The following is a 26888-nucleotide window of genomic DNA, read 5'->3' as shown; positions in this document are numbered from 1 at the left end:
ATATTTGTCGTTTCAAATGGGAAAAGCCAGCCTGTATAAAAAGCACCTGACTACTCCATTTAACAGTGTGTCGGTAGTATGATCTAATGAAGTAAATCCAGTTCGCAGTCCAGCAAAATATCACTAAAATGAAGCTTGGCCTACTTTTCTTGTCCAGAGGTAAAAATGTGCACGCATACAGAATTATTTATTTATTTATTTTTCTTTACTCAGGGCTTCTTGTTATTAGGAAGGCATTCATGTTTTATATTCCAACACATTTCTCATCCAATTTGACACTGTGGGCTCCAGAGCGGAGTGGAGAATGGCCTTTTCAAGTGTGAGGCAAACACGTGCAGCCGTTACATCCCATCGCTTTCTCTGACATTAATTTTACATGAGGAAATGGCTGAGCTTGCCCCCTCTCTATGTGGAGGAACAAATATGAGTTTCCGCATTTATATGTGAATTTGTGTGGCAGTTTGTAGATGAAATAATTAGACCAGAAACTTTTAACAGCAGTGCTAAAGATAAATCCCCTCTGGATGTGTGCTGACACAGAGATGTGTTGCATTGGAATTAATAGGAACTTTATGCCTTTATCTTATTTCTCTTCTGCGTGGAACAACAATCTTGCCAACTTGGCAGTTACCTCTCTGTTCTCCTACCCAATTTGAGGCCCATTCAGTGCTGATGTTATGTGGTTTTGTAAATTGATGGCAATATAAATACAGTTTCACCAAAAATATCTTTGAACAACCTGATTCTAAAAGGAAGGTGGAAGGGTCATTTTAATGTAAAGGTTCTCCTCCCTTGTTATTAAAATACAGTTTTCAGGCTTATTTACATGCCTCTTTAAAGTTTTTTAAAAATGTGGGTTAAGCACCAGCAGAGCTGTGTTCATCCAGAAATTAAAGAAAAAAAAAGCATAGCTATATGTGTTTAACTTTCATAATTAGATCTGTTTAATAGAAGTGCTTATAAGCAGTACAGTTTGAATCCCAAATATTTGAAAGGGCAGATCTGAGGCTGCGTCGAAGACCATCGCCAGGGGCAACTCTGCTGTAAAAATGCTGCTGTCCCTTTAAAAATTCTTGCAGTAATTCCTTCAGCATGCATATGGCCATAAAAAAGAGATAAAGCTTGAAGTCATCCACACAAACAGAGGCAGGGGAAGGAGAAAAAAAAAGTTCCCTTGGATTTTGAATTATAGAGCAGCAGCTTCCTGTATTTTACACCTGCAGAGAGGGAGGGAGGCTCATCTGACTCCAGGAGCCAGCGCCTGAAAGTTCTCCGCATCTTCGCTTTTCTTTTTTTTTTTTTCCTTCCAAATTTCGGCTGTTTTTCTACAATCTGTTGGGTCCACCAACTCAGAATGCTACTGCACATCCTGTGTCCACTGTGGGCTTCGTTTGTCATTTTTCAACAAGGCAGGTAAGATAGTTTTGAAAGTCTTTCCTTTCAAAAATGCAAGCGCCAGCCTGCACGCTTATTTGAAGGGGCAGTTACTGTACCTTACATGTTCTGATACTCCATTTGCACTTCTTTAACAAAGAAGCTGCCGACACAGCTTTTCTCTTTAAGTGGAAAGAAACATGCATTAAATATTTTGTAATCTATAATTAAAAAGCAACAGTTCCATTAGGTAAAAATACCCAATTAAATTTGCAAGATTTGAGAAACAGACCTTAAAAAAAAGGAAAAAAGTAATTTCATGGATATTGTTCTTTTATTCAGAAAGCCTGCAATTTTATACACAGCAGGACACCTTTAATCACAAAATGCATGTAATGTCCAAACTTAAATTTTAGCTTCTTAATCCAAATTAAGAAGCTAGACATTAAGTTCATATTTATGTCAGTGAAGCCGGAATCATCACTGCCCCATCACCCTGTAGGTCTGTGCAGTGTAAGGAGGTGAAGTTCCCCAGCAGGGCAGTCAAGCCGCCCTCTCCCTCTGACTTTTTGGACAAACTGATGGGACGCACATCTGGCTATGATGCTCGCATCAGACCAAATTTCAAAGGTAACTGCACTCCCACATGCAAATACTGCTCTATTTGAAAAGGTGTGAGAAAGAGTGCTGCTCAATTTGCACAACAATCTGTGCAGTGAAGTGGCACAAATCCTTCACAGATGGGTCAGAGGCAAGAGATGCTGCAAGCTACGATGTCTCCATGCAAAAGTCTTTCTCCTTCTTTTCCTCCTCATGTGTTGTTATGGTTTCTGTGTTGTCCCACACCCTAAGGTGATGGTATCTTTTCACAGACGTCTCTTTCACATCGTTTTTATTTGACAGAAATGTGCGGTCACCCTTGCATGTTACCCCAAAGGCCCTTTCCAGTCCAATCTTGTGAAACTGGCAGAGTCTCTCTCACATAGTTCCTGCACCGCCTCTAGGGTCAAATTTCATATATATTTCATATTTGCTCCACATCCTTGTCGGTGCATTGTGGATAAATCTCTGCTGATTATCTATAAACACACCAATGTAAGTAAAACTGAATCAATAAATAATTGCCTCTTCGGAAATGACTCACTGAAATATTTAAAGTTCCAATGGTCGACAGATGGACTACGGTAATGGGAGCATACTGGAAATGACAACACAATTTCAGGCTTGTTATCGTGGATAAATCTTTATCAGGACACGGCATGGCATATTATGAAGGGAAAAAACAGATGTTGTGGTAGAGGAATCCCCTGCTCTTCATCAGCTTTAATATTTGATGTGTTCCTTTTAGAAAACATCATCAGTGGTATTTAAGGAAGCAGTGTTACTAAGATGTGTCCTCCCGTCAGGTTCTCCTGTCAACGTGACCTGTAACATCTTCATCAACAGCTTTGGATCCATCACTGAAACAACTATGGTGAGAAAACATCTGTTTTTAATTTATCTGCTCTTTTTGAAGGTGCCATTGTACAACATACATTTTAATGACTTAAAAAAATGGGTGTGCAACTTCGAATTTCTTGAATCCACACGAGTTCAAAAGTATACATACAGGCTCACATATATACTCACTTAAATCTTTTAAAAAGTGGTGCTGAAGGTTCTAAAACGTCTTATAACTTGACAAGGCCAAGGCCTATTAACTTTTTATTAGTGAAGTTAATAGACAGTTAATTGACAGTATGCATTAGACTGACCAGTACTCAGAACAATAGAAACGTCCAAGAAACCCAATGAAGATCAGACAAGGAGAACTGTAGATTCTCCTTTTTGAACTTATTTATTTTTTATTTAACTGATGATTGTTTGATCATCAGAGAGTGCTGGCCAGGAAAGAAGGCAATGCTCCACAATCAATGCTTTCATGCTCGAGTGAAATTTGCAGTTGCTCTGATGGACAAGCCAAATGTTTTTATGGTCAGGCAAAGACTGAGCTGTTTGGCCCCAATGACAGGAGGAGTAAAGGTGAGGCCTTTAAACCTGAGAGCGCTGTACCAGCTAAGAAGTATGGTGGTGGTAGCATCATGCTCTGGGGCTGTTTTACCGTCAGTGGTACTGATAGATTGCACAGTGGCTGGATTAACGAAGGAGGAGGACTACCTCTAAATTCTTTAACTTCGCCTCAACTAAACAGACAAAAGTTGGACATAACTTAATGTTCCAATACAACAATCCAAAACATGCATCAAAACTGGTTTTGTAATGGATAACGCAGGATGAAACTTCTGGAATGGCCTTCCCAAAACCCTGAACTACATTTAAATCTGGGTCTGTGACAGACAATTTAAATGAACATTACTAATTCTGCCAATAAGAGGGCTCAAATATCCAGAATTATGCAAATGAAAGCTTGCCATTTGTATGACTGTGACTGAACTCCTTTGGGCTTTACCTCCATTATCTCTTTATTTTTGTCACATATACTGTTACAGTGGTGGATGTTCATAATAAATACAGCCAAAGTTTCTAATATTGACATCGTATGTGCTGGTAATCCCAGTGAGGCGATGGACCGAGGGTCTCCACCAAGGAGCACATAAGACAAATAAGGATTATTTTGATTTATGATTCATGCAAAGCTACGGTAGTAAAATCCAAGAATATAAATATATAGTTGGAGGTGAGCATAATAGGTCCTCTTTAAAAATGTCACTTTGACTAAAGACTCAAGGAACACCTATAAATAGCTGAGCTTTTATGGGAGTGTCTATAGCTAACATTTGTAGCCACTTTCACTGTAATAATGTTCAATATAAATTTGCATCATTGCCTCTAAGTTAGAAGTCGTAGCTCATATTAATCCCTTCTTATACTCACAGAACATGTGAATAATGTACTGGAAACTATATTCACATCCTTTAATTCAGTCAAAGCAGTTATACTACAGCTTAGAGATACAATACTACAACTTTAAGGTCCCGTATTCAGTATTTTACTTACTAAACATGTGCATGAATTAGCATAAAATAAGTCAGTCAGTATCACAATCAATCTGTATAACATTTTGTAATATGATAACTGGCACTAATCTTACTCTGACTGATGACTGAAGCTGCCAGTTAAAGCCAGTACCAAAACAAATGGAAAACCAATAGCACAGACCAATAGTTCCTGTGTCAAAATTTATAGGGGGGCAATTGTGCTTCTTTCCAGCTCCAACTTAGTAACTTAGTTAAGTAAGTCTGCATGACTCAGAGTTGAAAATAATCCTTGTTAATTTACACTGGACCTTGGTGTCAGCCCCTCGGTTTATCTTCGGTCTGAAACAAGCAGTTTTAGCTCCCCTGTGTCAGGTCAGTTTGGTTGCCTCTCACAAACCAAACAGCAGGCAAGTGGGGTTTCTGTGCTCACTGCCTGAGATGTGAGCCTGGGATGACTTCGTACAGAGCCAAGAGTAGAAAATCTGTCTGAAAACGAGTGTTTAAAACTGCTCGAAGCCCCGGGCTCACTGGTGAGCCAAAAAGCACTGACCTCATTATTTGAAACTCTGGCCACATTTAATATGAGCGTCCACGACTTTAATAGCAGTTTGTAGAGCAGAGCCGGTTAAAGCTCATTTATGAGATGCATCAGACACTTTACTGTTTATTCATCTGAAGCTTCTTTTTTTTGTTTGGCTCCTCTCTGACTCTTGGTGGAGGCCAAGTTTCATGATGCCCAAACATACTGTCATTAGATTATGACTGTTTAGTTGCTCCAAACACCATCTTGTAAGTGCATAACATAGTGTCAGCAAAGATCTTCTCATGTGTCTTTCTCTGTCGAAATAAGCAGCCATCCTTAATTTACAAGGCCTCTGGAGAATGTCTGGGGTTGGTCATGTTTGTTGATTTATTCACGTTTAGAGCCTGGAGAATTTGTGCATTTTGTAAAATACTAAAGGAGAGAGACATCAAATTTTAATTGATGAAATTGTAAGTGGAGTTTGCTGTTGTTCAGGTTATGGGAGCACTCAGGCCTGTTTGTCACCATTTGTCCCCTACCCAAACACACACAGACACACAGTCACGCCTGCCTGCTTAGAGGATGGTTCTCTCTTTACTTTTGCCCTCTCGCTAAAATTAGATGCTTGAACATATGCAGCATACTTGCATGCATATGCATTATGCATATATACATTTTTTTCATCATTTATAAGTTTAGCGCAGTTTTTAATTACGTGTTGCCTCCATAATTTAGGACTATCGGCTCAATGTATTTCTACGGCAGCAGTGGAATGACCCTCGACTAGCATATAAGGAGTACCCTGATGACTCTCTGGACTTGGACCCCTCAATGTTGGACTCCATTTGGAAACCTGACTTATTCTTTGCAAATGAAAAGGGAGCAAACTTTCACGAGGTTACAACAGACAACAAACTGCTGCGGATCTTCCAGAACGGAAATGTCCTCTACAGCATCAGGTGAGCCATTTTATGTGTGTTTATTAAATACAGGGGGGGGGGTTAAGTGTTAATAGTACTTCAACTATCAAACACATTCCCAAAAATGCTTTGATGGGTAGCTCAGTGAATATAAAGTCTATTGAGAAGTACTGTAAACATCCAAGTGTATGGACTGCTACATATTTGTTTCACTCCAGTTCAGTTCAGTTGTAATTGTACTGTCCAGCATGCACTGTGAGCAAGTTCTTGTTAAGCAGCTACTGCAGGCTAAAGAGGAATCAGGTCAGTAATGTGCTGCTAAAGCGCTGGTAAATCGTAGCATAATGGTAAAGAGTTATAAATAGAAAGAAAAAAAAGAAGCATTAGTTCTAGTAATTAAGATAAACAGGAACAAAATCCTTAACCCTGCAAATCTTTTTTTTTTAAGGTCGGTTATATTATTTATGGCCCCACTTACTCACTTGGGGATAACCACAGTGTCTGTGGACGACATTAAACCAGGGTCATTTATGTTCCTCTTTTCTGCAATATTGCTCATTTATGTGAGAGGCTTTGCTTTGTGAGTGCAGGAGGGGAAAAATAGAGAAATAGGTCAGTGAAACGAACAGCATAATACATCATAATTCAACAAAGAAAGCTGTGACAGCTAAAGAACATCTGTGTGTTATCTATAAAGCCAACACCTGTACTAAATAACGGAATGCTTTTTAATCTCGGTCTTTATGTTCTGTAACCGGGGCACATCCCTATTTTTTCTCTTTTTCCTTTTTTAAATTGATGGTGGTGATGTGTGTGTGTCTCAGCCCGTTTTTATATCAAGCTCACCATAAAGGCTGACATGATGTCTGTCAGCACCTGTCAGTGCTTTCTGTAGCCTGTACAGGGGGCAGTGAAATAGAAAAATGGAAGGGAGGACAGGTGCCGGAGAGGTTTGAGCTGCTTGATGTGACCACTGATGTAAGGTGAGTGTTCAAAAAAAGGGTTTGAGTGACACATGAGTAAGAAATAGCCAGTACTGTGGAGTTCACAGGTGGTCGTTAGCCAAGTCCCCCTTTTGCCTTTTTGCCTATGGGATAAGGTTCGAGGGTAGCACCTTTTCATGTCATATACTATTATGCTGCTGCTTCTGTTTTCCAGACTGACACTCACGCTTTCCTGTCCCATGGATTTGAAAAACTTCCCCATGGACAGCCAGACGTGCACCATGCAGCTTGAAAGCTGTGAGTTCATCTTCTTAGGCAGGCTAAGAAAACATTACATACAGGTTTTGACATAAAACTACTGCGTACTGCGTACTGTACACTTTTTCTTTCGCCTCTAGTTGGTTACACCATGAATGACCTGATTTTTGAATGGCTGGATGTGGGAGCAGTGCAGGTTGCTGATGATCTAATGCTCCCTCAGTTTGTGCTAAAAGAGGAGAAAGGTCTTGGTTACTGCACCAAGCACTACAACACAGGTACAGGACATATGACGACCCACTGTCCTACATTCTCAGTACACACTGTCCATCACCTTCTAATAAGACTTTCAGTTTGCACCTCTGCCTCCTCCTGTCGTCAGGTAAATTCACCTGCATTGAGGTCAAATTCTACCTAGAGCGCCAAATGGGCTACTACCTGATCCAGATGTACATACCGAGCCTGCTGACTGTCATCCTGTCTTGGGTGTCGTTCTGGATCAACATGGATGCAGCTCCCGCAAGGGTGGGATTGGGAATCACTACTGTGCTCACCATGACAACACAGAGCTCTGGCTCCAGGGCCTCCCTGCCAAAGGTCAGAAGCAAATTTCAGCAAGTTATCTGCTGTTTACTAAAAAGATAAAGTCAGCATGGAAATACAGAGGGGTTGTATGATTCCAAGAAAGTCAAATCAGATAAAATAGATTTAACAAGAGAATTTTTTAGCACCCAAATTTCAGTTTCTAATTGGACTACTCAACCTCACATTCATATTTAGCATCACCAGTCAGCTTAGCATGCATTTCATTGGGCTGTGGGATAATTTAGTTTTAACTTTTTTCTAAGTGAATGGTATAATCAGTTTAATTAAATTTTTTTTAATGTATTTAACATAAATATTATAAATGGAAATAATTAAATAATATAAAAATACAATAATATATCATCTTTCTTCACTCAGTCCAAAAGGAACACCTTGCTGACCACATCCTAATGCTGAAGAACTACCTTAATAATGCACATTAACGCAATTGAATAATAGTAATAATCCAGTTGTTTTTTTAAAAAAGAAATCATTGGCTTATACTTGATGCATTCTTTTGTGTATATGTACTGGAGGCTTCATTCAGCTGAGCTGGTGTTAAACTTCTTTCTGATTCTGATATTAATTGAGACAGTTGATTGTTATGGTTATGCAGGTATCCTATGTCAAAGCCATAGACATCTGGATGGCGGTGTGTCTTCTGTTTGTGTTTGCTGCACTACTGGAGTATGCAGCCGTCAACTTTGTTTCACGCCAGCACAAGGAGTTCTTCAGAATGAAAAAGAAACTCAAAGAGCAGCAGCAGCAGCAGCAGCAGCAGCAGAGAACTGTAAGTGCAGCCCACCCACTCAGGCCCTCAGGCAGCTGTCACCTGCTATTCCCTGTGCCCAGCTCTGCACGAGCTGCTACTCAGCTGCATGCTACACTCCAGTCAGAAAAAGCACACAGCACTGACCTGTGATTAATTCAAGTCATCACCTTATTCTACTGTTGGCTGAGTGTTCTCAACATCATGGATATCATGAGAAAGGGAAGAATAAGGAAGACAAATTAGGATAAATTACCCTTAAACTAGATGAGGCTCTTCTTTTGGCCAGTTCTTCACATTTTTGAGAAATTTGGCCTTCATTAAGCCAAGTTAAAGCAATGTGACAGCAGCTGAAGGGCTCTTTATACCTTTTATAATATTTATACCTCAGTACACCTGACATCTGCTTTGATCTGCAGTGCAATACAATGCATGTGGCCTGACATCTATGCAGTAGAGCAAAGTTGTGCCAGTTTTGCAAACTGTTCAGTCAGTGCAGTCTGTTTGACGATTAAATAATTGTGCCGGCTTTCCCCCCACACTCACCCGCAGGGGACCGGTGACAGTAAGGTGAAAGGAAACAACATGTCAGGGAACAATGATCCTCATGGGAATGCATCCCAGCAGTGCAGTGCCTGTGCCAGGGTATGTACTGTTGCCTTGCTCACCAGCCAATTGCTGGCTCCAAAAAAAGAAAAACAAACAAACAAACAGTTTAGCTTAGTGATTTGCAGTGAGTGCAGTGAGTCTGTGCTGTGTCTTTGTCTTCCAGGAGGAGGAGCTGGCACAGCAGGGTTTTCTGCTCCAGAGTATTGGACTTGCACTGTCCTCTCAGGAAATGGATGCAACACCCATTTTTGCTGATCTACCTCCTGGTTTGGGTTTCTATGAGATACGGAGGCGTTTTGTGGATCGGGCCAAAAGGATTGATACCATCTCCCGGGCTGTTTTTCCCATGAGCTTCCTCATGTTTAACATCCTTTATTGGGTTACCTATAAAGTTCTGCGACATGAAGACGTCCAAGGAATACTGTGACAGACTGAGGACCATGAACAAGTTGGCTACTTCCTTCACTGAGTCCTCAGTTGAGTCATGCAAGATGTGTTTTGACTGCATGTTCAGTGCCACTGAGCAATCATGTGACCTGGAAGAGTCCAGCGGTTTCTTTACATTTTGAATAACAAAATGCACTTTTTATTAGCACTTATGCATTTTCACATTAGGTTATTGTGTGCATTTACAGTTCCATCAAGTCAAAGTTCTATAGAGGAAAATCTGTGCGTGCAGTTGCTGTAGCCTCACATGTACTCAGACTGCACCTTTACTTTTTTACTGTGCACAAATTTTACAGATGCCATGGTGGGCATTGTGCAAAAACACGTGTCTGCAGTATCATTGAAAACATGTACTTGTTATTCACCATAACTGTGATTCAAAGGAATCAAAAGAGTCTGATTGCAGGCTGCAAAAATTATGGAATATGAATATATATGATATTAGGTTTCCTGCTGAAGGAGCTCAATCTGTAATAAAGACTTGAATATCCTGTTTGAGAAATATGTTTGCTTGAAAAATACTTTGATCTCTTTGAATTAGTAATATTCATCTCAACCATCTGAATCTTTAGTTTCATATCTGCATACTGACCAGATATTAATATTATAAATATTTTATCAGGAACAAGAGTAACATTATGTAAATGCAATTAAAGTAAGAAATATAGTATTATTAGAAACTAACAACTTCCAGAAAGCACTGTACTATTCCAAATAGTTTCTATTCATATGGTATTAAACACAGAGAAATAATCATTAACTACAGTGAGGAAATAATGTTTCAGTTTTTCAGAACCTGGCTTATTTGGTTGTCAGAATAGCTTTTTAAGCTGCACACATCTGGTACTGAGTTCTCCTAAGGGCTTGCAGAAAGTGTGTTGTACTGGTGTTTAACAAAGCCCACCTAAATTACACAGTAGGAGTACACTCTGTCTCTTATCAAATAATCTCTGGAACACGTTGTTGGTACATCTAAAATAAATACAGCTCGAAATGTAGCGCAAAACCTTCACTCTTGACCCCATGGGAGGAGCTAGAGGTGACCATAGCCACATCGGAACAAAGTCTGACCACCCAACACAACCAATGGTGATGCATTAGAGCGCTACGCAAACACTACTATTTTACTGGAAGAACATTTTATGTGGGACAATTTCTCGATAGTGTATTTTTACAGTATTCATATAAATGTAAATTGTTTCTAAACTTAAACAATTTCAGATCTGGCTTACAGTGAATGCTAAGTATAATCTAGACTTAGCATAAAGATCCTCTGCAATCCTAATAAACCTCGATAGTCTCAGCCTTGTCATTGTATTAGAAATGGTCTGTTTCTGCCACCGTTTTGCCAGCAGGGATCCAGTCCCTCATTTTGTTGCTATTGTTAGGGTCCATGTTCCCCTTTAAAAAAGGAGGGTCCGCTTAAATCAATAGAAACTTGTTCTGAGCGATCACTTTTATTCTGTGATGACGTATTTCTTTCCTGATGGGAGTGTTGTCTTACAGGATGACAACACATCCATCCATAGGGCACAAACAGTCACTGAAGGGTTTGATGAACATCCACAGTAATGGGAATTGTATGCTATGGTGTTTTGCATTCCCTAATTTTGAACCATCAGGGCTCAACACCAGCCATCATCCAAACACCTAATGAGGGTCTATTATCCCCACTGTACAGTTCTAGAGACTTTGAGAATCAATGCCAAGGCACAGTGAAGCTGTTCTGATGGGACACGGTGTTCCATGTCCCATCGCTTGTTTCTCACCTATCTGCAATTTAATGTGAAATTCTAGAGTTATTATAGTGTTACCTTTCACTGTTTAATGACAGATGCAAAAAGTTTGGTTCATTCAGACAACATTCAATTAAGTTGAATGTTTGCTTAATAGAGCTGACATTTTATTTCAAAGACTATTTCAAAAACTATCTCACAAATGCTAAATTGCATTTCATTACATTTGTCTTCCATCTGATGCCCGAGTCAGTCTTCATTAAGCTTGCAAATGATAAATAAACTATGCAATAAATACCTTTTGAGCAATAACTTGCTCAGTACATCACATGAATTTTGTTCTTAAGGTATTGCTAGGTTAGCATTTCTAGTCCATGACATGGTTTTAGCTTTTTATAAAATCAAGTTATCACATGAATTATTCATTTTAAAAAGTAGAAAAAGGGCAAACATCAGCACTGAGACTGTGTGAAACTAGGGTGACCTCTTTTTTTCCCACCTAAATAGTGTCAAAGATAAGAGGATCCTTGACACTGTACTGTATTTGTGTTTGTGCGAATCAGCTACCCTCACCATGACAAATCCAGAATCGATGTTCATTTCAGTCATTTTCTTCTACTATATTATACTCACCCTTGGATAACTACACTTGCATGCGTGAGCTTAGCTCAAACAAGGGACAGCCACCACAATTTCTTGCCTTTGTTTTGAATGAAAATTTGTCTTTCTTTTTTCTTTTTAGAGCTATACATTATTTAGGCCCAGTATTGTGTCCTATGGGGTATTTACCCAAATACTATGCCAAAGTTTAATTTTAATGTATGCACTTCTACATCACTCATGTAATTGTATGAAAAGCTACTTCTTCTACAACACTGTATTTTAGTGTTTGTACTCTGGGGTTCACTCTAATTGTTTAAAGCATACAGATTAATATAAAACACATATGATGCTATGTTGTTAAAGAATTAGCTAACCAGAAGTACATTAAGTAAAAACAATATACACACTGATTAATAAGTAACTATGACTCAATAATGTGTATTATCACAGAAAAGGCCCGTTTTTACACTGGGTATTTCAAGTACATACTGATGCTACTTTTTAAGTAAGATTTTAAATCCCAAAATTAGATTCAGAGTAAAGGATTTTGCAACACTATGCAAAATACCTAGTAAATACCAAATAATATTCACACTCTTATAGTGTCACTTTTCCTGCTATATTATTTTTTAGGTATGTTGGGGCTCAGCATTTTGACAAGGGCCTGAAAAATAATGCACAAGCCAATTTAACGACTCACGGTTTTACAGTAGAACATTGCACTCTAAGAAGATGATCAATGTTCCTCACTTCCCCAACAAAGCAGTCTCTATGGCCTTGTAATTTTTTTTTTAGCCACAAGAGGGTGTTGTTGGTCCGTTAAAGTCCTGCATAAGCAACGTTGCACTGTGCCGACCCCAGTTTGCACAAAAGTAAAGCACATAAACCTTCCTTTTTACACTGTGTGTCAGTCGAGAATGAATAAGAAATTAGCTTATATGTTATATGCACATATAGTAACAGGGAAGCAAATCGGTTTGCTTAGCAACTTTTATACGACTTAAATGTACCAGAATATATACATATATACATATATATATATATATACATATATACACACACACACATATATATATATATATATATATATATATATACACATATACATATGTGTGTGTGTGTATGTGTATATATATATATATATATATATATATATATACACAAGGGCGATGCCAAATATGGGAAGCACTAAATGCACGTTACTTTTTCTAATGCCTCCTAACCCCAGTATACATTCACTTCGTGCTAAGTTGCACCAACTACCCAATTGATATTATTTATTTGTGTGCATACGCAAAGATTATTAGAGTAATGTTGTTGCTTGTTCAGAAAACAGGAACAATGTTCTGTACTGATTAAACACTCACAAATGCATTGCTAATAAATTTGCAATGAGTCTGTTTTTTCCATTTTGGGAGTGGGGTTGGTCTCGCCATCACCAACATGTGTCCACTGGCTTGAGACGTGGCAGCGCCTCCGGTCATGTGATTTTTGTTCACACACGAACCCCACCCCGGTATCGCCCACCCCGAAAGATTTGTTTTAATATCGCTCCTTCGTTATTCTACTGTCAGTTATCCGATTAAATACAAGCACTGACAGAAAAAAAAGTGTTGAGAAATATTCCCCTGCATAACTCAGCACAAATAACTAGACATGGATTTGAGTGGTGGCGGTGACCACCCAAAACAGAGCCATTTTTAGACGTTTACTGCTGACGTTTACAGAGGCTTCAAATAGCTTCCGTTTTACTCTGGTAGTGATTGGACTGTCCTGTACTTGAGTGAGCTAACATACTGGTTGAACAAGTCCGACATTCTTCACTTCAATGGAGGAACAGCCCAAAGACCGGGCACAAGACAGGCAATACCATCACCACGGAGACGACAGGCACTCTTTTCAGCAGCCAACTTGTCTAAAAAATGATCAGAGCCACTTCCAGTGCCAGCATCAGGAAACGCAGACGAAGAAAACAGGTTGGGCCATCCGGAAAAGTTAGCTAATGCTTGCTAGCCTTGGTCAGCTAATGTCAGTGAGCCGACTAGCTTTTGCTAACTAATTTGAACTAAATCGCGATTGAGGACTTAGCCTGCTAGCTAGCTATTAGTTCATATTATATATGGTTCCTTGAGATAATTTGGTAAATGTTTCAGCTGGTGAAAAGCTTGGCCCCTTTTGACGGATAGCCGGACGAAGAACTCACCGTTATGTTAGCAAGTTCGCTAGCTGACGTTGCGTGACAGTTGTCGCTGTGGTGGTTTGACACATCGGGGATTGACCTTGTGCGCCGGTTTCGCCAACCATTTTTCTTTTGCAAATGCATCTTAATCATCTCAAGGAACCCCTGCCATGCTGCCATGTGTTCTTAGCGCATTATTTGATAGGAGTGCACGGCAAGTTGTCCTCAACAATAGTCAAATCTGTGTCTTTTTTGTTCGGCATGCTCATGTCCAGCTTAGGAAAACCGAGCCGGCTCCACTGGAATGTTCTGAGCTGCCATTTCCTGTCAGCCATGTTAGACTATCACTGCTGGCTAATGCTGTAGTTCCACAGCTAGTTAGAAATTGTTGTACAGGCAACATACTTTGCTGTTCTGGCATGTCTCTGCTGTCATTTTGGCTGCTGTGGTTGTTGCTGTTGGTGCTGATAGGGCACGACAGTTCCTGGGCGTGTTGGTGGCAACCGAGCCGCTGTTAGTTGACATTAGCTAAAGCTAGCCATCATTGACAGGCCTGTTGCATGTTGTCCAGTCAATGTGAAGCCAGGCAACAACTGGACAATGTCTTGTTTTGTGGCGCTGAGCTGACACTGTAACCATCGTCCTTACGAGTCTATATGCACGCGTATGATTGCTAGTGAGTAAGAACCGGCCTCCGTGTAAGAGAGGAGAGACTGTATGCAATCCATTCGGTGCTGCGCTCATAGACCTTGAGGCAGCACCGTTGTGAATGAAAAGTCCTACGTTGACACAGCAATTCCCATGCGTCTCTGCCGTGCACGGGCCTGTTAATAGTTTATTGCTCCTCTGTGCGTGTGCCATAAATGCTGTTGTGAGCGATCCTTGCAACAACTTGTCTCTGATGTCGAATATTCTCTGGGGTGGGGGAAGCTAAGCAAGAGTCCTTTATGTTGTTGACAGTTGTGAAGCATATCTAATTTCTATAACTTGTTACATGTAGTGAGCTCTCAGCTCATCTTGGAAGATTGTTAGGAAGTTTAATTACACGCAGCACTATAAGAATAATGATAAACCCAATAAAGAGATCAGTCATGTTCTCCATGGGTGTGGTTTATATGTAATACTAGAGAAACATTTAAAAGTTTAATGTGCATCTTTTTTACTTGGATTTGTTTAGGTTAAGAGTTGCATAGTCACTTTTTTGCTAGTGTTGTCATGCTGTTGCTATTGTGATAGCATGCATGCGCACACACACAAAAAATCTATAAAAGCCTTGTAGTTTCTCCAAGTTTGAAACAGATTATTTGACACAGACTTTCAGGAAATGTAGTAGTTGTGGAGGTTTTCTGCCAGATGAAAGGTGGTGGATGTGTTCCCTAATTTCAGTATGAACTGATTTTGTTTCCCCTTTCAGGCAATAAAAAAGTAAGCATCAGTGACGAGGAGGGAGAGAAGAATCCACATCTGTCTAATGCTGTTGGCATGTCGCATCCACCTAGCATCAATGCTAACAGACACACAATTAATACAAATGCAAAGCCCAAATCGACGCAAAAGCTGTGCACGACTGTTCCAAAAATAAGCATCAAAGGACTGGACCATAAGAAGAATATGGACTTTAAAAATGACAAGGAGAAGGTGCAGGATTTGAGTCATCATGAGGGCCCGCCTTTGGATAAGAAGGACTCCGTATTACTTCAAAATGGCGTCGTAAACTGTGGCTTAATTACAAATGGCTATTCTAGCAAGGACAATGACGGTAGTAGCTCGGAAGGTGGATATACTACTCCGAAGAAACGCAAGACCAGATGTAACAATACAAAGAACACTGATAATGTGATAAGAGAAAAGGAGAGAGACATGCAGCAGGGCCACACTACAGAGGAGCTGGGGGCTTTGAATCTAGAGACAAATGAGAAAGGAATGACCTCGAGACTCGATGGATTTAGAGCCACCCAGAAAGTAGAAACTCAGTCGACAGCCAAACGGGCTGTTGTATCAGAGGCTTCAGTGGGTGAATCTCAGAGGAAAAACTCTGATGGTAAAACAGTTGGCACCTTGGGTAAAAAAACTGAGGAAAGACACAAAGGCAAGCTTTCTTCACCTTCAAAAGAGGACTCATGGACTTTGTTCAAGCCTCCGCCAGTATTTCCTGTGGACAATAGCAGTGCTAAAATTGTTCCCAAGATCAGTTATGCAAGTAAAGTAAAAGAGAACCTCAACAAAGTAGCTCAAGGTGGAGGAGAGGCACTGCCTCCTCCTGTCAGACTGTCACAGGTCCCTATGTCTGCTATGAAAACGATCACCTCAGCTAGTTTTACTAATGGTCCTGTTTCTGGAAATGGAAACGGTTGCCCGTCAGTGGGTACCTTCTTAGCTCCTGCTGCTAGTAGTATTCCATCAGCCCAGTCTATCCTAAGTGGCGACAATGTAGCATCTCCTCTGGAAAGTAACTGTAGCTCCACAACTAGTCCTGTAGATGGAGAGGCATATGAGCTTAGAAAGTGTACTCTTTTAATTTACCCTTTAAATATGCAACCTGTACTCCCTAGCGCTCGTCACCTTGACCCACCGGCGGCTCAGACAAATCAGAAAGCCCTGGGAGATATCTTCCAGAATCAGTGGGGGCTTTCCTTCATTAATGAGCCCAACTTGGGCCCAGAAGGCGGAAATGGGCCGGTGCCCGGAGAGGACAAAACTACTGTGGTCACATCTAATAGCGAGTATCAAGCTGTTGCAGCCAAGGTTGCCCAGCCTTGCTTTGACATTAGCCCATCATTGTTAGAGCCTGGGCCTTTGGTTCAAGACCCTGAGAAAAGGACTTGTACCCCTTGCATTGTGTCCAATGCTTGTCCTCCTGCTTATGGGATGAGTGAGGGGGAGAACAAGCTGCAGCCATGTGGCAAGGAAAAGACACAAGGTGCAGGAACTGCTGTGTTGGCCCCCAGTAAAGACAACGGTGCTAAGCCTGCGCAGGGTCAGCTAACCACTTTATTATTTGGCTCATCTAAAGAACAGGTCCTCTCTAAAGACATTAGCACGAGGTGTAGCTGGGGGTCCTTTGACGTTAAAGCTGCTGTCACTTATCACACTAAAGGTAAGTTTCACTCTGCTCTATCAAAAACATTAACCCAATAACCAGATTTGAATTCTTAGGGCTACATTGAATGTTTAAAAAAGTGTATTTTTCTCTTGTATTTCTTTAAGGTTTTGCTTACCTTGTTTGATAAAATAGCAGCTGTTTTACAGTTTATTTCTACATCATGATGCTTTCTAAATGATCTTGCTATGTGTGTTCAGGTGTTGGACCAAAATTATTTCTGAAATGTTCCTCAAATGCACATCTGGGTGGTGATTCTTTTCTTTTCGAAATAAAAATATGTTGGTGTGGACTTAGCCTAAGGTTCTGTTTTGGCACCACCTGTTCTGTTTTTTAAAATTAGTGTAGCAGTTAACCTCAGCAAAAGTGCTTCAGCACACAGTCTGAGTAACTGTAGACGGCGTCTGATTTTTGCCTCATAGTTCTACCAAAGAAATGAACTAAGTCAGCCATAGATGACTTCATATGAAATTTGACTTGATTCTTTGCTAAGGTGAAAACGAATACTTGCAGCTCACCAACTGAATTATCTTATCCATATTAAAAATGTTATTACCTTCCAAAAATGGCTTTTTGATAGGGCAAATGGTAGTTGTAGAGTAGTTTCGTTGCCTTTGAAAAAGTTACTACAAATACAGGACCAGGTCTGTGAGCACTCGGTCAGTTGCTGTCTTCAAAGTGACTTTGTGTTAAGGCGGTGATAAAACCGCAATAAGGTGGAGTCGGTCTGCTATCCGTTTGTGATTGAATAGGGTTAAGTTAACAATGACATGCAGTCGGTTTGATAACATGAAGATTAACTGTGATAAAACGATACAAAGAGATGTGTAGCAGACTACTGACTTCGACACTATGTTAAAATCAGTCTATCTGTCTCTATTTATAAATTGGATGACAGTTTGTTATAAACCTTTACCAGTACGTCTGAGAGTGATTCCAGGCTGTGATTGTTTGTAGACAAGTTGCCAATCCCCTTGCAGTCAACACAGTCAACCTTTGGGTAAACGGTTAGTCACCGCAAATGCTTGCAGTTAATCACTAACAGCAAAAAAAATTCAATCGTTCTCGCGATTGCTGTTCGATATGTAAAAGTATAATTTTGTTTAACGGCATTAAGCATGAACCTAAATGCAGATTTTGTCAGCTGTGTAAAACAATAACTTGTAAAATGTTTACATATTTGCTGGTGTGTTTTGGGGTTTTTTTGCTTTTTTTTTTTTTTTTTTAAATGATTTTTTTTAAAAGAATGTTTCATGATGAGCTAATGTGTGTTTTTGTTTCCTTTCATCAGAAATGGAATCCGTTTTCAACTTGCAAAAACAAGGTACAAAGATCCTGTCTTAAATATATGTGTTGGCACTGTTTTCCAAGCAAGGAATGGCTGTGGATTTAGAATTGGATTTAGTTCATTTTACCTATAGTTTTCTATAATGAAAAAAACACACAAAAAAGAAAAAACCTTCAAATATAAATTTATTTGAAAGCCATCGTTTGAAACTTGCAATTAAGCTCCAGAATACACTATGTCTGACAGTAGTAATAATAAGAAAGATGTTTGTTTGTTTTTTTGTACCATTACTAAATGCTTCAGAAAGAAAATAATCGTATAGAATGACAAGATAAGAAAAAATAATGGGATAAAACACGGCAGTGTTATCACACATTTATGAAATCCTTTGTGCTAGCTGAGACACTGAAATGACCAGCATGGCCACATTCACCTAAGTAAATGCTGAGGCACATTAGGGGTTAAGTCCTTAATGTGCTTCAGAGCAAGGCCATTTAATGCTTTAAGAAATGATGCGTAACATTTTAAAATAAACACAGAATCCTTGATCACCCTAATTCATCTCTTCTCTCCTGTAGATCCAAAAAGGGTAGTTATTTACGGAGAGACCAAGGATGGACCTGATCAGTGAGGTAGATGGCCTACAGTACTTACCTTCTTCTCTTCTGGGTGCTGCAGTTATCTACCTTGGAAATCACAAATCCTGTTGGATAGAAGTGACAACTGTGAAAACATTTGATAGTTTAGCATGACAGATTTTCCATGGAATCTCGGGTGGAATAACAGACTTCCCTGGGGGCATCAAAATGAACACACAAGCTCTGGATGGACGTTAAAAAGGAGCTGATTGGTGCCTCTCCAACATGACGAATGGACACTTTGGGCTGCGATCTTTGTTTGTCTCATGGCTCTTTAGGGATAATGTTTGGGAGTTCATCAAAAGGAAGGTGTTTTGGACTGCACCTCCCTAAGCCTTTATCCTGTTGACCTGTGGCAGCAGTCAGTCTGACTACAGCATGCCTCGGTCATGTTTTCTTTTACACATTCACGAGTTTCATTGTAGATATGTTAGACGTTATACATGCACATCTGAATTCATCATGAATGAAAGGAGAAAACACTCTGCAAAGGATTCTTTGGGGGGGAAAGGTCTGTGGGGTCCCACTAAGTTAAATGGGAGCTTATAGGTGAGGCCCCATCCAGGAAGGGAGTCTTGTCTTAAATCAGTAAGGGAAAATTTAATTGCCCACGTTTTCTTTTTGTGTCGTTTCGTCTGACCTAACATGAGTGTTATCTGCACTACAGTATGACCCCAGAGCACAGGTACAAAAGTGCCCAGTTTGAAGGAAAGCCACCCCCTTTGTTTCACTGTTTATTAGGTGTGCTAAAGAGTCAAAAATAAGGTCTCCGTTAAATTCATCCTGAAGCTTTTCATACGTTTCAGATTATTAGTAGGTTGTCACCGGCTGTTCTTAAACTGAGGTTCATTATACGTTCTATTAAATGAACTCTGAGTTGGGGAATAAGCTTGGTGACAAACTGTTAGGTAAAATAAAAGGAGGAGAAAAAAAGAGACATTGCTTCCACAAAAGTCTTCTGCATTTTGTGCTTTTTGTTCAGCAGTAAGGCTCAGGATGTCAATACAGATTATTTTGCCTGTATTTGTGTTCAGTTCCTCTTGTCGAAGGAACCTGTTCTACATTTTTACAATGTACTTTTTTGTTTTGTTTTGTTTCTTCTTTTGACTCAGAATTTGGTCTTTACTTTTCTGCCTTGTACGGAATCGTTTTTCTTGCATGTTTACTGGTGAAAACGCACGAGTTGGAGGTCACTGTTCATCGGCATACAAAGATAACAGTAACAGAACAATTGCAATACTAATCTTAGTTCCCTAAGTAGACACTTTTTCAAACTGTTCAAATGTGAAGATTAGTTAAATACTATTATGTTTTACTGTGGATAACCTATTACGTTTGCAAACCAGTGTGCAATAACACCGTGTGATCCATACATGCGTGTTGGGAGGGGAGGGGTTGCGAGGGTTATGTAGAGCTACAACGTCATCAGCCAAGATGCTAGCGTGGCCTGCAGTGCAGTTCAGAATGTTTAAGGGTGTTCAGTTTGTTGCACGACTTCTAAATTCGATGGTGGGATATGTGTATATTTTTTAAAATTATTCTAAAGGCTCATGTTGTAAGATCTAAGTCTAGCGAGCCCAAATCTGCTAGCTGACCAGCTGTGATGTCAATTTTTTTATTTTTTCCTTTTTTCTTCACCATCAGCAAATCAAGATCGGTTTACTCAACAAAGCAACTGTCCAGGTTTTTCTCTAGAAGCTCTGATTTGGCTAATGTGTGGATTATTAGCACTTTATGTAAACTAATTGCTTTTATCTTATGATTAATAGACGAAATCTGTGTGTACTGACGAGAAATCCTCCTTGAAAGAATGGCTCTGGGCTGTTACTTTTCAGAAAAAAAAAAGCCGCTAAATATACAGAATTATTAAATGTAACTCAGGTAGTGTTGATAAAGCCATGACTGTGTTTTAATATTGTTTCTTGCCAAACGGCCCCCGTCACGTAAACGTTCTCATTGGAAAGGTTGACTTTAAGTCTGATTTATATAAAGTATCGTATGTTGTGACAACACACCAAAAAGTTAATACTTTGAGAAAAAAATTGTCATGGCGTGTGAGGTGCTGTCATTAATCGTTTTGGGCTCTAAAATAGTTTCTTTTCTTTTTAAGCACAGTGCTGCACAGGCTCTTTTCCATGTATCCTGGACTGTAACCTTGTAATCTCTGCCGGTTCATTTTCTCCCTTATGTGTTCATAGTGAAGCACCTCTTTGATTTATTAATGCTGAACATCAGCGGTGTTTCTACGGGGGTACACATATGAGCTTTCAAGTACACTTCTTTCCACTGTGTCCTGATTAGGCGGCGCCGCAGCTCGCGCTCATGCACGGAGAGGGGAAGTCATAACTGCAGCCATGTTTTTGTACAAGTTGTCTTGACATTTAACTTCCACGTCTAATCGCAGTCGGCTCTCTGGTATTTAAAAAGCTTTGTTTTGGCTTCCATTGTACGCCATTTGATGGATGAGCGTATCAGCAGACGCTGCCCTCTGAACGAGAACACTCGTGTCAGACGTGGTCAATGAGGAAGCAGGGGTAATTGAGGAGGTATAAGCGCTTATTTTTATGTTGTTCTGTGCTTGTGGAAAATTGACACTTAATCTGGCATCAAGTTACAAGAAACACCGCAGTTTAATTTCTTGCAATGGCCCATAATCTATTTGCGGGGGGCGGGGGACACAAACAGGTTACCATATGGTTAATGTTCAGGCTGAAAGGATTATCAGTGCACAGCTATAGGCTTCTAAATGTAAAGCAGGGTGATCAGAATAACTAGTACATGATCTTACTGTAGTATTATGATGAAAACACTATTTTCTCATGTGTGGGGTTTGTTTTTTTTTGTTTGTTTTGTTTCTTTTGGGGGGGGGGGGTTGTTTTGTTGTTTTTGTTTGTTTTGTTTTTTTAATGCTAGAGTGGTCCTGGTAGAGGGAAATCAGAGATTCTCCTTTGCTCCCACCCTGATGCCCCTCTTTTTCAAGCACTTAATACAGCAACAAGGCTATATTGAATATGCATATATTGACAGAGAAATAATTATTCAGCATTGTAGCCTGCAAACCAAAAAACAGGTTCTTGAAGCAGAGTAGGTGGTTAATCAGTGGTTTGTTTTTTGGGTGGTGGTGGGAGTGAGTGACTGTTGGTGTGGTGAGAAAGAAAAACCTGATCATGTGGAGTTTATATTTCCACCCCCTCAGGATGTGCAATCACCTCAAGGATGCTTCCAGGTTGTGAGTGGCAAGTTTGTTTGTTTGGTGCGCGCATAGCGAGTTCTTCCTATTATATGCAAGTTCCTCGTATATTTCAAAAAAGTCCCTCGTTTCATGTTCAGGTGCCTGTGTTATAAAGAAAAACTTTTACAGCAATTTTGATTGTTTCAAATCTGCTTCCAGCGTTTATCTGTGCCATTTTCTTTATTTCTTTTGTTTTGTTGTTTGTTTGGTGTTTTTTGTTTGTTTTGTTTTGGGTTTTTTTTGGAACATTTGCAACGCTGTTCAAGTATTCTTTCGGCTGTTCCTAATTGTTCTTCTTTTAAACGATGTGGATGCCACTGAAGGCGAGGAGCATTTCAGGCGTCCCGTAGGTTGTGTTCACAGGTGCGACCTAAAGCCAAATCACACGGGCACGGGAGACAGATCTCTGCTCGCTGGTGTATACTCCAGTCCGTTGTCGAGTTAATGTCTGAACGTAGCACATAATTAATTTGAAATTCTTTAACAAGTTTAATCTTTTAATGTGTTTAATAAAAAAAATAAAAAAAAAAGTTTTATTTTTGAGTTATAAATTATCCATAGATGCACAAATAGGATGTGACTAAAAGAAATAATTGAGAAAATCGCAATGTCTCATTTTTGATGAGCGCTAGATGTTTAGTTAGTAAGGCTGATGTAGACCTACTACTTTTTTTTTTTTTTTTCTTTTTTTTTTAAATCCCAATGTCAAGATATTTGCCCTCAATGGTTTTTTTTTTTGTTTGTTTGTTTGTTTTCTCTCATCCAATTTTATACAAATTTCCTTAATGCTTCAGATAGTTCTGATGGAGTGATGAGCATTGAAAACACTGCATCCAGAGTTCCTCTTGATTATATTTTTATTTGTCGTGTTGTTGATCATGTTGTGAGGTGGGGGGGGGGCGAGGTGTTTTGTTTTGGTTTTTTTTGTTTGTTTTTTTTTAAGTGCAGTTCAACAGCTCTGAATCTGCTTTCGCCAAAGGTACACTACTCAGATATTCAGCTACTGAATGACAAATGCACAGACAGACAGAGGGCGGTTGATGGAGATGAGAAGTCACTACTGTAGCAGCTGAATGTCACTTTGAGCGCGTTGACTTACGGTGTGTGTGGGAGGGGTGGGGGGGGGATTCTTAAAACAAATACCGGAAGTGCTGCTTCATCATCCAGTAATCAGTCATCTGTAACGGGAAATGCTGGACTTGGTGTTTGTGCTTGACTTAAAAACTGTCCCTCCTTTAAACTGTCATTGCCTCTTGGAAGTGTTTTAAATTTACATAGGGCTTTTTGTTTTGTTTAATTTAATTTTTTATTTCAGTGACACCTGAGAGGTAGTTACAATGGGAGTAAACAAGGGTGACACATGTCCTTTTAAAGGATTCAGTCATAAGAGATGATATGTGCCGAATCGTCCTCCTTTTCTTTGTCATCTCAAATGGCTGCTGCTTGTGTTCATGCATTATTTTTTTTCTGCTCCTCCTCTCATCGATTCTCCATCTCTTGCCCTTCTTAAAACACGAGGCAATGGCATTTCTTTCTCATGTCTTACAGGTTGGCATTTAAGTTTTTAAGTGAGCAGTCTGATTATTTAATTTTCTTTGTTTTGTTTTTGAATTTAACAGAAGTGTCACATTAAAATGTTCTTTTTATTTTCAAAGCATGATAATAACCCTCAAATTCCAAACAATGTAATAGTCAATTTACAAAAAAAAAAAAAAAGAGAGAGAGAAAACTCCAGTGTTCACAATTTTAGTTTCCATTAAAATGTCAAATTTTCATGAAAGCAGTGTTTGTGTTTTCTGTTTTGGTTGCACACTGACACCGTGTTTCCTGTGACACATTATCTCAACCTTGTGCACTACTACAGACACGTTGCAAATCTTAAATCCCATTATCCCATTTAACCCACAGATAAGCTTCAAGGCTTCTGTTTGATTCTTGTGGGTGTGACCTTTTTTTTTTTTTTTTTTTTTTTTTAGGCTAGGGCTAAATTTAAGCACAATTTTAACCTCCTAAGACCCGAACTCTGCCACGGCATGCATTTTTAATTTCTCTTTGATATTTGGGCATATTGGGGCCCGATGAATGTAAAAACAAAGAATTACCAGAATTATTTTTTTTTTTTACCTTATTTTTGTTTTTAAGAAAAATAAGAGCCACATATGAGGATATTCGTTTAAAATTTTGATAGAACAGTAGCAGTATAATGTCCTCGTAAGTGGATATCAGGCCCATGTAGGGCAAAATTGAGTATTTTGGTCTAAATAACCCAAAATGTGATGTCCACATATGTGGACGGCAGGTCCTAGGAGGTTAAAGTAACAGAAGGGTTTTTCCAGAAAATGGGGTTTGGTCACTCTGAAAGACCGGGCCTTAAGAGCAGTAATAAAGCAGGACTCATTTTATGACCTGTACTGTGTCAGCTGTTAAGCAGTGTTAGAATGGGACAAAGTGCAATTTGCGAACCTTGGACAATTTTTGTGCTGTTATACGCTGGTCACTTTATTTGCAGTTTTGGTAGTTAAGTATTGAACCCTTGTTTTTCTTTTAAATTTTCTGTGGCACAACAAGGTGCTGACATTTTGGTCCATATTGGCATGACGATGCCACAGGTTCATCGGCTAAAGTGTGCCATGAAAAGATCTTATACCGTTACACCAACCCCAGCAGCCTGAACAAGGCAGGGTGGATCGGTACTTGGCTTTTGTTTATGCCAAATTCTGACTCTGCATTCAGAAACTGAGACTCTTCAGACCAAGGAAGTTTATTTATTTTATTTTTTTTAAAACTATCTTCTGTCCAGTTTTTATGAGCCTATGTGAATTGCAGCTTCATTTTCCTGTTCTGATCGGATTGGCAACCAGTGTGGTCCTCTGCTGCCCACGTGCTCTTCTGCATACCTTGGTTGTAACAAATGGTTACTTGAGTTACTGTTGCCTTCCTATTTGATGCTCTGGCCTTTTTCCTCTGACCTCTGATCAACAAAACATTGTTCCACAGAGAACTGCCGCTCACTGGTTAGTTTCTTTTGGGATATTCTCTGTAAACTCTAGAGATCGTTCTGTGGGAAAATCCCTCAAACTTCAGCAGGCCGTCTTGATTGTCTCTGGCCTCTTTCTAAATGGTTGGAGTTGCTGCAGTGTTGGTTGATTAGGTAGTTGTACTAACAAACAGTTGAACAGGTGTACTTACCAGAGTGGCTGATGAGTGTATATGGTACTTTACTACATATTGGATGGAGGTGATACATTTTCTGTTTGTAAGAATATTTTCTATCAGTTCTCATTTCTTCATATTTTGCTTGGAAAAACTGAAGTATTGTATAAAAGGCAAGTCCCCTTGTTGGTGCAAAAATAATGTAATACATGTCTGCCAAACTGTGTCATCACTGGCATTTTTCATACATGCGGTTAAAAAATTTACAATTCTGGAAAGTTGTTTGTTTGGGGGGGAAAAAAATTCTAATTCCTTGGAAGCAAAATATAAAGGAAAGGGTGACTCTAGACTTTTGCGCAGTACTGCAGCTATGATAGACACAAACAGAGCCCCAAAATGTTTTCCTGTATAATATAATGAGGCCATAAGTTGCCTCACTCTGTCATGTTAGTCAGAACTATTAGCTTGATTACTTGAGGGTTAAACTTTACTTTTTATTGTGTCAAAGACTTGCTGCAAATAAACTAGTACAGTACATATTGTAGGTGAAATTAGCTAAACCGCAGCTAAATGCAATAATGCAGTATGGTATAAATTACACTCATATGAACACCTCTGGTAACTTAACCTCAATAGTTTTTCACTTTTACTTAAAGGTCCTCAATATATTGGTATTGTTGTGTTATTCCTTTCCTCAAGTGAATGATGTGTACTATTCTTCCACCACTTTGTTTGGATGCTGATTCCCCCCCCCCCCCCAAAAAACAGTCTTTCGGTGAAATGAAATCACACGGGTTTGGTTGCTAGGAGCTATTTCAAATGTTCAACAGTGAATTTAAAAGTACGAAGAGTTATTCACTGGTTCCTCCTGTGTCTTTGTTTTCTTTCACTGGGATGGAAATGGGGTGTCACAAGGCAAAATGAAACCTAAGCCATGTGGACAAATGACACCAATAAATAGGTCCTTGAACAGTACAAAGAAAATATTTGAGAAGTCAGGGCTTTGGAGACAGGAAAATCTTTAAAAAAAAAAAAAAACCAACCCCCCCCCCCCCCCCCCCCAAAAAAAAAACAAAACAGTTGTGCAACTTTGCAAAGTTATGTGGAACCATCTCTTCAGCTGCCAGCACCAGCTAAAGAAACTGCAAATCAAATGGGAAGTTTTCCAGGACACACAGACATCTGCTCCTCTGCTTCTTCTGACAGCATATGTTAGAAACGCTTCCACTCACAGTGTGTCTCACAGTCGCTCTGTTTAGCAAGGACAGCATTAGTGGAAACCATGTGGTCTTAATGAGCTCAGCTTGATCAAAAGGTCCCTAGGTGCTGCTGCATCATCATCATCAACATCACCAGTGAGCAGGGCTGCCGATTGTTGTTCAAAGACGCCCCCTTGTGGGAGTAGGATTAGCACACACTGAGTCACACAAGCTGAGCTGCACAAGATGAGACGCTTATTTTAATCACCTCTTGATTTTATGAACAGAGGCCATGCACCTCAGCTTTTAGATTTTTTTTTTAACTATGTTTTTTTATCCGATTTAAATGAATG

The 26888-nt window shown here is 39.6% G+C and overlaps 2 protein-coding genes and 1 long non-coding RNA gene across 3 annotated transcripts; 2 read left to right on the top strand and 1 right to left on the bottom strand.

Annotated features, from left to right (window-relative positions):
- Positions 1-1137: 1137 nt before the first annotated feature.
- Positions 1138-9861, top strand: LOC134635651 (glycine receptor subunit alpha-2-like). Its single transcript, XM_063485067.1, has 10 exons — positions 1138-1413; positions 1877-2004; positions 2781-2848; positions 5611-5834; positions 6954-7036; positions 7138-7275; positions 7380-7594; positions 8199-8372; positions 8904-8996; positions 9124-9861. Exons 1-10 carry the CDS (start codon positions 1355-1357, stop codon positions 9385-9387), a joined length of 1446 nt encoding a protein of 481 aa, XP_063341137.1. The 5' UTR covers positions 1138-1354; the 3' UTR covers positions 9388-9861.
- On the bottom strand, positions 2016-15328 carry LOC134635652 (uncharacterized). Its single transcript, XR_010094968.1, has 3 exons — positions 13950-15328; positions 7455-7585; positions 2016-2843 (listed from the first exon to the last, which is right to left on the bottom strand). It is a non-coding gene; the product is annotated as an uncharacterized LOC134635652 (long non-coding RNA).
- Positions 13455-24086, top strand: nufip2 (nuclear FMR1 interacting protein 2). The gene is made up of 4 exons (XM_063485065.1): positions 13455-13722; positions 15340-17022; positions 18317-18349; positions 18892-24086. Exons 1-4 carry the CDS (start codon positions 13575-13577, stop codon positions 18942-18944), a joined length of 1917 nt encoding a protein of 638 aa, XP_063341135.1. The 5' UTR covers positions 13455-13574; the 3' UTR covers positions 18945-24086.
- Positions 24087-26888: the final 2802 nt, after the last annotated feature.

Source organism: Pelmatolapia mariae, linkage group LG10_11 (assembly GCF_036321145.2).
Source record: "Pelmatolapia mariae isolate MD_Pm_ZW linkage group LG10_11, Pm_UMD_F_2, whole genome shotgun sequence".
NCBI lineage: Eukaryota > Metazoa > Chordata > Actinopteri > Cichliformes > Cichlidae > Pelmatolapia > Pelmatolapia mariae.
Note: the sequence above shows the minus strand (reverse complement) of the source record. Positions and strands in the feature narration are given on the sequence as shown.